This window comes from Hemiscyllium ocellatum, chromosome 10 (assembly GCF_020745735.1).
Source record: "Hemiscyllium ocellatum isolate sHemOce1 chromosome 10, sHemOce1.pat.X.cur, whole genome shotgun sequence".
NCBI classification, from domain to species: domain Eukaryota; kingdom Metazoa; phylum Chordata; class Chondrichthyes; order Orectolobiformes; family Hemiscylliidae; genus Hemiscyllium; species Hemiscyllium ocellatum.
Window position 1 is genome coordinate 114462575 of NC_083410.1, and position 15073 is coordinate 114477647.

At 39.6% G+C, this 15073-nt stretch overlaps 1 protein-coding gene across 13 annotated transcripts in view; it reads left to right on the top strand.

The window, feature by feature from the left end:
* Positions 1-15073, top strand: part of LOC132819922 (utrophin-like) — a 751240-nt gene that overhangs the window by 558970 nt on the left and 177197 nt on the right. For all 13 annotated transcript variants that reach the window (XM_060831897.1, XM_060831902.1, XM_060831903.1 and 10 more), the window contains one exon: positions 9772-10040. In XM_060831897.1, the coding sequence (XP_060687880.1) occupies positions 9772-10040 (269 nt within the window). The remainder of the gene's footprint in view (positions 1-9771; positions 10041-15073) is intronic.

Below are 15073 nucleotides of genomic sequence, written 5' to 3' on the forward strand. Positions count from 1 at the left end.
TCTTTTCCTACTTATTCCCTTGCTCTTTATATGTATTTTTAAAAATCTAGTTCTATCTGCCAGTACTTCCTTATGCATTTTCTTTGTTTTCCTACTTTATTTGTTAAGCTCCCTACTGCATGTTTTATACTCCTTTAGGGATTGCCTTATTGAACCCTCTGTACCTGCCATAAGTTTTTTTTTTCTTAATCCTAAGATTTATGTCCATGGGCATCCACAGTCCTGTAGTCATGGTCCCACCCTTTGTCTTTATGGGAACTTATTTGTCCTGTTCTCTTGCTATTTTCTCCTTGAAAGACTCCTCCTGTTCTGACAGTTATCTGCAATGTGCTCACTTGGGCAAATCATATTTATCTTTATAAAATTAGCTTTTGCCCAGTTTCGAAATTTATTTTTGGCCCATCCTTATTCTTTTCCACTGTACTCTTAAGTCTAATTAAGGTATAGTCAGTGCCTCCAAAACACTCCCAAATGATTCTCCTTCCACCCGCCAGGGTTAATTTCTGAATGTTAGGTCCAGGCCTGTCTGTTCCCTTTTTGAAGTTTCTATGTCATGACTAAGAATGAATTGTCTTTAAATCAGAAGAATTGTTCCTGTGAAAGCTACAAGACAAAGGTTTGATTGGTTGACCTCCCGTTATCAACTTATTTCAAGTTCAGAGAACCTCAGTTACAAGTATTAAGTCAATATTCCTCAGAGTACATTGGAAGCTATTAGCATGCATCGGTGTTTTCATAAACCAACCAAGATACAATCTTAGAAATTGTTGGAAAAGCTAAGCAAGAAGAAGGGTCACTCAAACCGAAACATTAAATCTGCTTTCTCTCCATAGATGCTGCTGGACCTGCTGAGCTTTTCCAGCAATTTCTGTTTTTGTTTCTGATTTACAGCATCGATAGTTTTTTTAGTTTTTACTTAATATACAATCTCATGGCTTGTGACACTATAGATCATGGAGTCTGCTTAAGTGAACTGGCCAGTTATACTTCATTTATTTTTCCTTTGATTTATCCCTTAATTATACCTGCTTGATTGTTTGTGAGAGTGGGGGTTGAATTGAAGAACCAAGAGTTTAAGTTATGGTCATTAATTAATTAGAATACTTTTTTGCTTAACAAAGGCCTTGCTGAAATTCATAACGATTACATTTATTGCCCTGCCCTCATCAATCTTACTGGTCTATAGTGGGTCTTTCCTGATGAAGAGCTTTTGCCCGAAACATCGATTTCCCTGCTTCTCGGATGTTGCCTGAACTGCTGTGCTTTTCCAGCACCACTCTAATCCAGAATCTGGCTTCCAGCATCTGCAGTCATTGTTTTCACCTACCTTACTGGTCTGTAGTTCCAAGGTTTTTCTTTGCAGCCCTTCTTGAATAAGCATACATCATTTGCTACCCTCCAATCTTCAGGGACTTCACCTGTGGCTAATAATGGTGCAAATATATCAGCCAGGACTCCTGCAATAGCTTCTCTAGTCTCTTGTTAGAGTGTTCTTGGATATATCTGGTCAGGACCGGGAGATTTATCCACCTTCATACATTCCAGTATGTCCAGCACCTCCTGTACTGTGATATGGATTGGCCCCAAGGAATCACCACTAACTTCCCCAAGTTCCTAAGTTTTGATTTCTTTCTACACGGTAAATGCAGAGGATAAATATTCATCGCGGGTCTTACCCATTTCCTGCAGTTCCACACATATTTGTCCATTTTTGGCACTTGAGGGGTCCTCGTCTCTCTAGTTATTCTTTTTCCTTTAATATACTTAAAGAACCTCTTTGGATTCACCGTAATCTTCAGAACCAAGGCTTTCTTGTATTCCATTCTTGCCCTCCTGATTTCCTTTTTCAGTAAATTCCTGTATCCCCTATATACCTCCTGAGATTCCCTTGATTCCAGCTGCCTGTAACTGAGCCATGCTACCGCCTTTTTCCGATCAAAGCCTCTATATCTCTTGTCGTCCAGAGTTCCCTATTTCTTGCCTTTTTGCTCTCACAAGAGCGTAAGCACCTTGAACTCCAGCTATCTGACTTTTAAAAGCCTCCCACTTGCCGGAGGTCCCTTTGTCTGCAAACAAACTAGGCTAATCAGTCCCTGCTAGCTCCTGTCTAATCCAACAAAATTTGTCTTGCTCTACTTTAGAACGTGAACCTGTGGGCCAGTTTTGTTCCTCTCCATAACTATTATAAAATCAAAAGACCTATTGTAACTGCTCCCATAGTGCTCCCAAACTGTTACCTCTGTCCCCTGTTGTGCACTATTTTCCAAGAGTGCGTCGCGTTTTGCCCCTTCCCAAGTAGGACTGTCGATATACTCCTTGGGGAAACTTTTCTGAATGCACTTAACAAGTTCCATCCTATCTTGGCCTTTAGCGCTCTGGCAGGCCCAGTCATTGTCAGGAAAATTAAAATCCCCTACTCTGCATTTAGAAGGATGAGGGTGACCTAACTGAAGCTTATAGAATACTGAATGGCCTGGACAAAGTTAATGTTGGGAAGATGTTTCTGTTGGTAGGAGAGACTAGGATCTGAGGGCACAGCCTTAGAGGAAAGAGAAGAACTTTTAAAACTGAGATAAGGAGAAACTTCTTCAGCCAGAGAGAGTGATGAATCTGTGGAATTCATTGCTTCAGAAAGCTGTGTAGCCCAGGTCATTGAGTATATTATGACTGAGACAGATAAGTCCTTAAGTTTCAAAGGGGATTAACGGTTACAGGGAGAAAGTGGGAGAATAGTGTTGAGAAACTTATCAGCCTTGATTGAATGGCAGTGCATACTTGATGGGCTGAATGGCCTAATTTCTGTTCCTATGTCTTAGGGTCTAACCCTCTTAGTATTCATCTATTATTGTTGTTTGTGAGCTTGGATTCTAAACTGGAGGAATTATGCATAAGTTTTAAGTTTGATTTAGATATCTATATTACATGTAATAAGAAGGGCAAGGCATGATTTTTAATTTAATAATTTTCCATGTTCTTTTGTTAAAAATATACGTAAGCATCATGTTGTGAGTTTGTCCAGTAATTGAATACCATAGTAAAAAGTGAGGTCTGCAGATGCTGGAGATCAGAGCTGAAAATGTGTTGCTGGTTAAAGCACAGCAGGTCAGGCAGCATCCAAGGAACAAGAAATTCGACGTTTCAGGCCAGAGCCCTTCATCAGGATCCTGATGAAGGGCTCTGGCCCGAAACGTCGAATTTCCTGTTCCTTGGATGCTGCCTGACCTGCTGTGCTTTAACCAGCAACACATTTTCAGCAATTGAATACCACAGTAAAGAGAAAGAAATTGAGATCTGGATTGTCGAGTCTCACCATCAATGGATCACAGCACTTGTAATTACAAAGGACTTTTCTGATATTATCACTAAATTTCTCATTCAAGTTTCATACACCAATGATCTTGATAATCTATTGTAAATTACAAAATGACATAAAAGAGCCCTTCACTATTTTTCTTGTAAAGTAATCCACCATATTCAGTAGTTGAAGTGGTGTAAAACAATAGTATGTCAAGCAATGTAATTCTGAATCTGAGCCAAATATTTGACATGGATCTGTAGTTAACCTCAATTCAATGAGCCCAACCTTGCATTTGTTTCCTAGATTTGGCTATTTAGGCCACCTTTCTGACAGGGGATATTTCACCTTAAACAATGGGGAGCAGACTAAATATAAAGCTCTTTTGTCCATGACCTCCCCTTTGAACGATTCCAAAGAAGTTGCACTCGCATTTAAATAAAATTATAATTGTCGAGTCATAAAGTCATGCAGCAAAAACAGATCCTTTGGTCCAACTAGTCCATACCAATCATAATCCCAAACTAAACTAGACCCACCTGCCTGCACTTGACCATATCTCTCCAAATATTTCTTATTCATGTACTAACCCAAATGTCTTTTAAACATTGTAACTGTGCCCACATCCACCACTTGCTCTACAACTTCATTCCACATACGAAATACTCTGTCTAAAAAAATATGTTGTCCCTTATGTCTTTTTTTTCTCCTTTCATCTTAACATCTGTGGTGGGTAAGTTACTTGAGAAAATTCTGAAAGATAAAATATGCATGCAACTAACAGGGTTTGTCAGCGTGACTTTGTGAATGAGAGATTATGCCTCACAAACTTAAGAGTTCTTTGATGAAGTGACCAAGAAGGTTGACGAGGGCAGGGCAGTAGGCATAGTCGATATGGATTTCAGTAAATCCTTTTTATAAGGTTCCACACGGGCTGCTCTGAAACATTAGATTGGTGGAATCTGGGAGAAATGGCAAATTGTATACAAAATTGGCTTGATGGTAGTAAGCAGAGAGTCCTAGTGGAAGGATGCTTGCCAGATGGAGGCCTGTGAGTATTGGAGTGCCTCAGGGGTCGGTGCTGGGTCCATTTCTGTTTGTTATCTGTATCATTGATTTGGATGAGAATACAAGACATGATTAGTAAATTTACTGGTGACACTAAAATAGGTGGTATCGTGGACAGTGAGGAAGGTTATCAGAAATTGCAGTAGGACTTTGATCAGTTAAGGAAGTGGGCTGAAAAATGGCAAATTGAGTTTAATATAGATAAATATGAGGTCTTGCATTTTGGCACGTCAAATCAAGGTAGGAGTTTCGTGGTGAATGGTAGGGCCTTCAGGTCCACGGTTCTGGTCACCTTGTCATAGGAAGAATGTTATTAAGTTGGAAAGAGTGCTGAAGAAATTTACAAGGATGTTGCCTGGACTTGATAGTCTTAAGTTACAGGGAGAGATTGCACAAACTAATACTTTTTTCTTTAGAGTTTAGGAGACTGATGAGGGGACCTCTTGGAGGTACAAGACCATGAGATGCATAGGTCATGAGAGTGAAAGCATTCAGTCTTCTTCCCAGGATTGGGAAATTGAGGACTAGAGGACATCAGTTTAAGGTAAAATGGGAAAGAATAAAAGGGAAATGTGTTTGGAATGAGCTGCCAGCAGAAGTGGTTGAGGTGGGTACATTAACAGCATTTAAATGACATTTGGACAAATACATGGATAGGAAAGGATTAGAAGGATATGTGCCAAGAGCAAGGAAATGAGGTTAGCGTGGATAGACATTTTGGTCAGCATGGACCTGTTTGGGCCAAAAGGCCTGTCTCTGTGCTGTAGAACTCTGTGTCTCTATGATTTTATGACCTTAAAAATACGCCCCCTAGTTTTGAAATCCTCCACCCTAGGTAAAAGACCCCTGGCATTCTCCTTATCTATATCCCTCATTATTTTATAAACATCCATTAGGACTCCCTGCAACCTCTTACGCTCCTATGAAAAAAGTACCAAACTCTCCAGTCTGACCTTAAAACTCCAACCCCCCATTCCTGGCAACATCTTGGTAAATCTTTTCTGAACCCTGTCCAGCTTAATAATATCCTGTCTCTAACAGGGCGACCAGAACTGGACACAATACTCCAGAAAAGGCCTCACCAACATCCTGTAAAACTTTAACATGGCATCTCAATTCCTCTACTCAAAGATCTGAGCAATGAAGGCTAGTTTGCTAATGGCTTCCTCAACTGCGCTGTCTATATGTGACGCAAACTTCAAAGAATTATGGACCTGAAACTCTAGGCGTCTCTTTTTTAAGTCACTACCCAAGGCCCTTTTTTTAATTGTACAAGTCCTGCCCTTGTTTGTTTTACCAAAGTGCGAGACCTTGGAAATATCTAAATTAAACTCCATCTGCTACTCCTCAGCCCATTGACCCAATTGGTCATGATCATAACCTCCTTCACTGTCCACTATATAACCAATTTAGGTGCCATTCACAAACTTGATATCTATGCCTTCTATATTTTCACCTAAATCATTTACTTAAATGACAAACAAAAATAGACCCAACAACGATCCCTGTGGAACAAAGTCGTAACAGGCCCCAGTCCAAAAAACGACCGTTTCACTGCTGTCTATCTCTTGCAATTATACCAATATTGTTTAGTTTCGACTTAATTGAATTCCAGTGATAAAACATCCCTGATAAGTTGCAACTTTGTACTTGACTGATTTCCAGCATCAAAGGTTGTGAGAGATTGATTTACCTGGACTTGCTAGCTCGAAAATAGGCCTTTTATGCAAAAAAATCTGACAGTTTATTCAGGGACAGTGTTTTTGAACGTTTGCCTGCAGGCCCAGCTGTAAATAGGAGGCAAAGAAGTTGCATGGATTGTGCAGATGATGAATTGGCAGCTATTCACATTCTAGACAGAATCCTGTGGAAGTGTCAAAGAAAAGGCCAGCCCCAATTTACTCCTTTCGTGGGGAAGGCCACGCTGATCTTGCTCCCTTCATGGGTAGGCAGTCAGATCTTGCTTCCCTCTGGAACTTGATAGGCCAATGACAGATATGGTGGAATTTGCTGTTTGCTAATCAGAATCCAGCAGCTGAACTGAGCAGCAGTGTCACTTGGGAGGCAATGGCCACTGCTACTGTTGTGAGGAAAAACACCAGTTTTGAGGTCAGAATTGGGGTTCATTGGCAGAGTTTATTGCACAAGGAAATACCAGAGCTCTGGGGAGAGAAAGACACCAACAGCACAAGGGTCAGCTGCGACCCGAAGCACATGTCAAGAAACTTTTATACATCTTGTGATACAATAGGTCAGTGAGATTATCGTCTTTGTAACGTGGTTTGTTTATGGCAATCATTGCAAATTCGTTGATAGTTTCAATTCAGTTTTTGTCGGTTCCAGCGCAACCTTTGTTAATTTCCGCATGGCCATTGTTAGTTTCAGTGTAGACATTGTCAGTTTCAATGTCTGCACGGAAATCCATTGCTGTAGTAATGGGCGCTAATAGATCTTCCTGAGAAGAATGATTACTGCAGCTCTGGCTATTAGCACATCGTACTGAGTCTGTATCAGGCTGTTACATTTCTATAAGAGGTACTGGCTGGACCCAGACACTTCGGCAGGTAGTGTTCATTACTCATGTGTATTCTGACCCCCACCCACCTTAAACTAATCAACTGGCTTGTGGGTGCATTGGTGGCCCCAGGCAGTGTCTGTATCTATTCTGTTGTTTCTCTCCATGTTGTGATCCAGTGGCCATTTTGTGTGTCAAGTTGGCCAACCGTGTGCCTAGTGTCACCCTGCCCTGTGCCATCTCCCTCATCACTACTATGGCACCCAACCAAGGCCTACGATTATTGCTACATCCCGTGAGTGATGGTGAGAGTAGAAAGGGGGGAGTGACTCTCAGCACACCCGTTCCCCTTTTCAGTATTGCGAATGAATGCATTTGAAGGCCTGTCAGACTTGTTGATGGTGATTCCTCTGTCCACTGCTGAGTCAATACCAATTGTTGTGGGATAATGCAAGTGTGTGTCAGTTGCTCAATTGGGGACCTCAACTTTCAGTGAGGTCGGGAAGTTATGTACAAACCTTCTCATCGTGGATTTAATCTGAGTAGAGGCAGAACTGTAGGAGGTACCATCCTTCCACATGATTACATGTTTTCCATTACCAAAATCCCTATCTCCATGTTATCATTTCATGTTTAAATTTTGCAATGAGTGTTGTAAGCAGCAGATTGGTTGGATCTTTATTAACTTGAAGGCAATGCAGCACTTTTACTGGTCACTTTTTTAACATGGAAGATGTTCAGACTGAGGAAATGGTGAATGTTATTGATCTTTAATGTAATATCACAGAGAAGAGAAAAACAGAGCCCACAGAAAGAAGGTTGTCATTTGTCAGTGCTGCCTCTGTTAGAAGTGTGCAAAGTGAATGTCTGATCCCATATTGAAGCATTACAGCACAACAGAACATATCCAATGAGTGGGGAACTGAAGGATAATGCAAGAGCACTCTTGGATTAAAATACTTACAGTTTAAAGGATTTCAGAACATGCTGGGTTTTCTATTGCAAGCAATACTTGTGATAGTATATTCTTTTAATGTCAAAATGCTGCAACTGTTGGAAGAACTGATATTAAATGGATATTGTTGCAAATGTTATACATGTGTGAAGTAAAATTGTTTGACTTAAGTATTTTGTAACTCTAATTCAGTGTAGCCATTTTTGTATTTTAGCTGTCTTCTGTTTCTTATTTGTATGGAGTTGGCATTGTCCTGGTCATTTGTAACGGTGCCAGTTCTGGATGGTCTTTTTCAGTTGCTTAATACCCAATGTTAATTTTGAAATCGTGCCTCCAATTTTGTCACTTCATCTTTCATTTTCAATTCTGTGTGGAATCAACATTTGAGATAAACAGCTTTCATTTTATTTTCTTGAAGTCAATCAATGCAGATTTCCTCTCTTTGTAAACCAGCATTCTGTATGTTAGCTAACTGTTTTATTTACTTAGATTAATTAGCTCCGATTTATCTTCGTAAGACAAGTCATTACTAAGCTTCATCTCTTCTTCATTCTGAAGACTGGTACGTCAAGCAATAGATAGTTAATTTTGTACTTCAAGCTATGTGTCTTCCAGCTACAGCTTGCTGAAATAGTACCGTTAACTTTTATATTACTGTTCTTGCCATGCAGTTTTTATTTCATTATGTTTCTGTATACAGTTTGGAACCGTTCCTTGGGCCCTGAGCTTTCCAGATGTCTCAACGTTGTCATGATATTTCAAAGATTTCAGTGCTTGGTAGATTCAGAGACAAGTTAATATAAACTATCATGCGTTAATGCCTCTGCTGTATGTATTTTTCTCATTCACTTTCCATAATGAGCAGAAGTTTGTATGAAGTGATCTTCCTGTTTGTTCTCTTTCCGTTCTCCTCCACATGATCCCTCCACCTTGCATAAATACATTTACTTTGACTTTTTCCAATTCTGATGAATGTCATTAATATCGTTTCTGCCAGAGTATTTTCTGAGCATTATTGATTTTTATTTAATATGCATGAGCAGTGCTATCGTTTGGCCTCATAATGTTTCTCAGAGCAAATGATACAGTTGAGTGTTTTACCTAATTATTTGAAATTGCTTGCTGTTTGTGACTCTTTAGAATTTAGCATCAGCAGTAGTTTGAATTAGTTTGAATTTTGATACCCTTCAGTATTCAAACATGTATGAGATATTTTGAAATGTTAACCTTGCCATTTGCTCCACTTACTAGGATTGGACTTGTTACCGAAGCAATGAACGCAGACATGCCAAATATAATTGGATGGACAATACGAGGCCTATCAGTCTCTTAAAACATTATCTCTATGCAATCAACATTACAACGTTAATTAACAATGAAAAATTATGTATGTGCTTCAAAAGATTAGATTTGAAACAGAGATTTATGAAGTTGTGTGGAACTATGTTTCTCGCCAACTTCATTAAGTGAGTGACCTAGAGAAATCTTTGCAGGGTAAACTTAGGGTTTATTACCCTAGTTTGCTACTCTTGAATGATGAAAGTTGGTTTGTGTTGGATGTTTGTTTCATAGCTGTAAAAGACATTCTGAAAGGACTTTTCAAAAATTTTGTTGAGTATTGTACTTGTTTAGTCACTCTAATCCTTTTCTTTTTAAAAAATTTCCTTAGTAGTCACAAATTTCAAATACCTGAAGAATTTTAGTAGGTTTTGTATTGATTCTCTCTGTTCCTCCATTAACAGTTCCACTAATTGCTAGCTCATCACAAGATTTACCATTGATTTGTCTGTAACAAAGCCTTCAATCTAATACTACTTACCCTAGTTCCTGGAGAAGGTGCTAAGAGACCTTTTAAAGGAAAGGAGTTCGGAAAGGAAATTTAAGTTTTATAGATCGATGTCATGATGGTTGATGAATATTTGCATTTTACATTTCCAGAACCTACCCCAGAAGAGAGAGCCCAAAGAATTGCCAAAGCTGTTCGCAAACAATCAACAGAAGTGAAGGAAAATTGGGAACTGTTGAACACTCATGCAAGCAACTGGCAGAAACAGGTGCAAAAGGCATTGGAGAAACTTCAAGAATTGCAGAAAGCTATGGATGATCTTGAGGCTCATGTGATAACAGCCGAAGGGGTCCGTACTGAATGGCAACCTGTGGGTGACCTGCTTATTGACTCCTTGCAGGATCACATTGACAAAACCACAGTAAGTGCAATTACATTACCCTTCATTTATGAACAGATATATTCAAAATGTTGTATCTAGACTATCAATAATATGAATACTTAAATAGTATTGATTGTATGGTTGTTGACTTAATTTACAAATTAAAACTACTTCATTGAGCATGCCATCTAATTAAAGTAGTATAGTTGAAGAATCTATGACTCAGTGACATCAGATGAATTGTGGGCGGCATTGTCGCACAGTGGTTAGCACTGCTGCCTCACAGCACCAGAGACCCGGGTTTAATTCCCGACTCAGGCAACTTACTGTGTGGAGTTTGCACATTCTCCCCATTTCTGTGTGGGTTTCCTCCAGATGCTCTGGTTTCCTCCCACAGTCCAAACATGTGCAGGTTAGGTGAAATTGGCCATGCTGAATTGCCCGTAGTGTTAGGTGAAGGGGTAAAACTAGGGGTATGGGTGGGTTGCGCATTGGCAGGTTGGTGTGGTCTTGTTGGGCCGAAGGGCCTGTTTCCACATTAAGTAATCTAATCTAATGAGTTATCTGCTGGTTGGAATGTTATCAGGATTAAAGGTAAAGTCTTACCAGATCATACGGCTTCTCTTTAATTAGAGAGAGGGAGAGAGAGAGACGACTGGTCGTGGTTAAACCTAAAGATCACCATGCCTCAGGGAGAAGATAGGTTGAGAAGAAAATCCTTCATGGAAACCTCAGCAGTGCAGGAATTGAGCCTATGCTGTTGGCTTCGCTCTGTACCAACTGAGCTTGAATAGGGTTTAGGATTGGTGTGCAATTCATGCAATTGTATTGTTTTTTTTTTAAATGAATGTTTCTCACCAGGGCTCTTGCACAGAAAACTTTTTAAAAGCATTAACTAGCTCAACTACCCAGACTAGGTCAATTCCTGATCTCAGCTGAATTTATTGATTTTTTTAGATTAGATTACTTACAGTGTGGAAACAGGCCCTTCAGCCCAACAAGTCCACACCGACCCGCCGAAGCGCAACCCACCCATACCCCTACATTTACCCGTTACCTAACACTGGCAATTTAGCATGGCCAATTCACCTGACCCGCACATCTTTGGACTGTGGGAGGAAACCGGAGCACCCGGAGGAAACCCACGCAAACACGGGGAGAACGTGCAAACTCCACACAGTCAGTCGCCTGAGTCGGGAATTGAACCCGGGTCTCAGGCACTGTGAGGCAGCAGTGCTAACCACTGTGCCACCATGCCGCCCACAATTGGGTCAGTATTAAGAGTTCAATAATTGGTGTGAATTCTCATTAAGTTAACAAAAGGGAGATCACACCTGAATATATAAATGTCTTGAAAAGAGGATGAGACTTGAGGGATATGAACATAAGGTGGCAAAGTTTAATTGATGTAGAGGATCAGCCACAATCATCATGAATGGTGGAGTAGGTTTGAATGGCCATGCAACAAACTGCTGCCCCTATTCATGTTTTGTGGAAATAATGGGAAATGATCAAAGTTTCAAAAATGCTGAAACCCACATCTTTCAACAACCTCATAACATTTGATTGTGTTCAGCATATAATCACTACTGGTACCTCTCACTCCTGCTCTATCATCTCAACAGCTCTCCTCTGCCCAAAAAGCATCTGTCAAGTGACATTTCTGAAGGACCTTCCCAAGTCTTAAAAATCATTTTCATTTTCGTGGAAACAGAATTGGCCAATGTAGAAGGAGGTAATTTGGTTTATCACAGTCCTTTGGAAGAACTTCCCAAGTCACCCCCCCCCCCCCCCCCCCCTACTTTGCAATGACTTCAATCTCTTTAATGGAGTAAAACAATCAAAAGTATCTCAAAAAGTATTAGCGATCCCAGAATACAACTTGAGCTGTATAAGAAGCTCTTAGATCAGATGATTAAAAACTTGATCCAAGATGCTGGTTTTAAAAAGTGCTTTAAAAATGATAAGGTACAGAGGTCAAGAGGTGTATGAAGTCAGTTCTTGGGTTTGGAGTCTAGGCTATTGAATGTGTGGCTACCAGTGGTGGATCTATTAAAATCAAGGGCATGCAACAGGCTAGTATTAAAGGAGTGCCGATATCCTGAAAAATGGTTGGAATGGTGGAGGTTACCAAAATAGGGACAGGCATAGCCAAGGAAGGATTTGTAAACAAAACGAGAACTTTTTAAAAAGTTACTTGATCTATTACTGTTAACAATGTTAGTCAGTGAGCAAGTACTGTGAATAGGATTTGGTTCAAGACGAGACTCAGGCAGTGGAGTTTTAGATGACTTCATGTTTATAGAGAGAATATGGAACTCGAGCAGGAATGCATTGGAATAGTCAAGTCCAGAAGTAATGTAGTTACAGTTGAAGGTTTCACAACTAATGAGCCAAGACAAGAGATAGGTAGGCAGTGTTACTGAGATGCGAAAAGACGGTCTTACTAATTGCATGAACATGTGGTCGGCGATTCGTGGGATCAAACAAAATACCAAGGTTGTGCTCAGACCAGCTTCATATTAGACTGTTACCAAGGAGGATCATTGCAGTCAGTAGGTAGTGAATGGAGATTGGTATGGGGGCCACAAACATTGGTCTTCCCAATATTTAATTGGTTTCTCTGCATAGTCCTGCAACTTCTGTCCTGTTCAAAGGGTATTACTGACGAGAAAACAAAAATTAGTCATTTGTTTACTTGTCAATATAGAACATAGGACATTACAGTGCAGTACAGACCTTTCAACCGGTGAAACCAATATGTCTTGATTTTCCACTGTATTCTCCAAATATTAACAAAACTTGTGCAGGTGTTCATTTTGTTCAGTATACTAATTGAATCATTGGAGCCTTAAAAGGACATTTTAAAATTGTAGAATATAAGATTAAATTTATTTTATTGTACAATCCTTCATCAGGACTGGGGAGGGGGGGTAGGGGGCTGAGAAATCAATAGAGGGAGGAGGTGGGGCTGGGGGACAGAGAAGTGGAATGGTGATAGGTGGATTTAGGTAGGACGATGCAGATAGGCATCCAACTCTTGCCATCCCATCTAAATTTCCCCCCCAGCCCCATCCTCCTCCCTGTATTTAATTCTCAGCCCCCTTCCCCCTCTCCAGTCCTGATGAATGGTCCTGCCTGAAATATAGTCTGTGCTGCTCTTCTGATGCTGCTTGACCTACTCAACTTTTTCCAGCTCCACATTTTATCAACTCTGACTTTCCAGCATTTGCTGTCCTCACTATCTCGAAATTTATTTTATTAAAAATTTAAGTGAATTACATTAGGTTTGATCAAGATGGAAAATAATTAAGTGGAACACCGGGTAGATAGAATAAGTCGTGGTAAGGTGATATTAACTGGGTGTTTCTGAAGGTAGAGAACAAGGTCAACCTTTCATCCATAAGGGGGATTAGTTGCGTGGTGTAAGACACTGTCATTTAGGCATTGCCTCTGTCTTTGCTGTCTCTCTGTACTATTATAGAGTCATAGAGATGTACAGCATGGAAACACACCCTTCGATCCAACCTGTCCATGCCGACCAGATATCCCAAACCAACCTAGTCCCACCTGCTAGCACCCGTTGTTATAATCTTTTCTTTTGTAAATGCTCAAGATTAGAAATACTTCACTTGACATTCTAATTTTAAAACTTTTAGGAATTTGCCTTATTATTAAGTCATGCTAGGATTGAAACCACATTTAATAACTGTTTGGAACCAAATCAGTCTCACAGGGATGTATTGAACATTTGACTTCAGAAGGAAGTCTACTGCTAAAAAGTGTCATTAATAACAAAGGATTTCTCCATTAAACTGTCTTTCATAATATGCTATCTCACAGTCATAATGACGGGATGCCCACTTTAATTTAGCAGGGCCAAGAAGAGTTATGGACATTGTTAGCATGGGAGGAGGCCATTCAACATATTTTATCTGTACCAGCTCTTTCCTAGAGCAACAAAATTAATCCCTTTCTCAAAGTCTTTCCATGTATTTCACATACATGTATAAATACATGTTTAAGAGATTTAAACATCACGTGAGCAGTTCTAACACTTCAGCTTGTCACTAAAACCTGAAAATGTGACTTACAGTGAGTCGGTCTTTACTTTGTTCTGTTTTGATGCAGAGGAAGATACAAGACAAAGTGCTGGAACTGGCCCTTGAACTTATAGTCTTTTAAATGTGTATAAAATGAATTCTGTGCACATCAACTAAAAGCAGATTTATGGAAGGAAAATATACTGAAGAAGGAGTTGTGCTTTATGTACACAATTTCAACTTGTGAAAACAGAACTCTACAACTGTGTGTTGAGTTCTGGGAGGGATGGATGTCAGTGTGCTGCCTTGTTTGAATTTACATCGCTAAATTTAGGTCTACTTATCATCTCGTGGTAGGTCCACTTTCCCAGCAGCAGAATTGGTGATCCACAAATAAATGGATATCTTACATTTGTTGGCTGTAAGTGTCTGTGAGAAGGTTGAGCACAAAGTCTTCATATACGTATGCTTTTGTAGTTTTAATATTTGTTGTGCAAATGAAAATTTTTTGAATGGTTTCATCTCTGATTTTTTTTCTTTATATGTAAACATATTTGCTATTTTTTCAGGGTAAGGACTATCTGCAAAATCTGACATTTGGTTTTGAAAGACAGCAACCATTGTTTTGAATATCTCTTGAGCAGTTATTTTCATTTAAAGTTGATTGAGTTTTGCTGAAGCAGCAGACGTAAAGCAGTACCACACAGATTTACCTTGATTTCTTCAAGTAGCATCATGATGCATTTTCCAACTTCACTGCTTTTTGATATATAATATTGTCTATTTTTAGGACAGATGTGGCAATTTTAATTTATTTTGTTTAAAAGATTCTGCAAATAGTTTAGATGTAGGTTAAGTTCAAACTCTACACCTTTTAAAATCACGGTGGTGCTGCGTTATAAAAACTTTCCAAAATCACATTTACAGAAAGTAGAAAATCAGTGTTGCTTGTTTTCCAAGTTGTGATGTGCAAGTGCAACAGTTAACTGTTGTATTCATGATGCAGTCATTTAATCGTTGTGTTGCAGA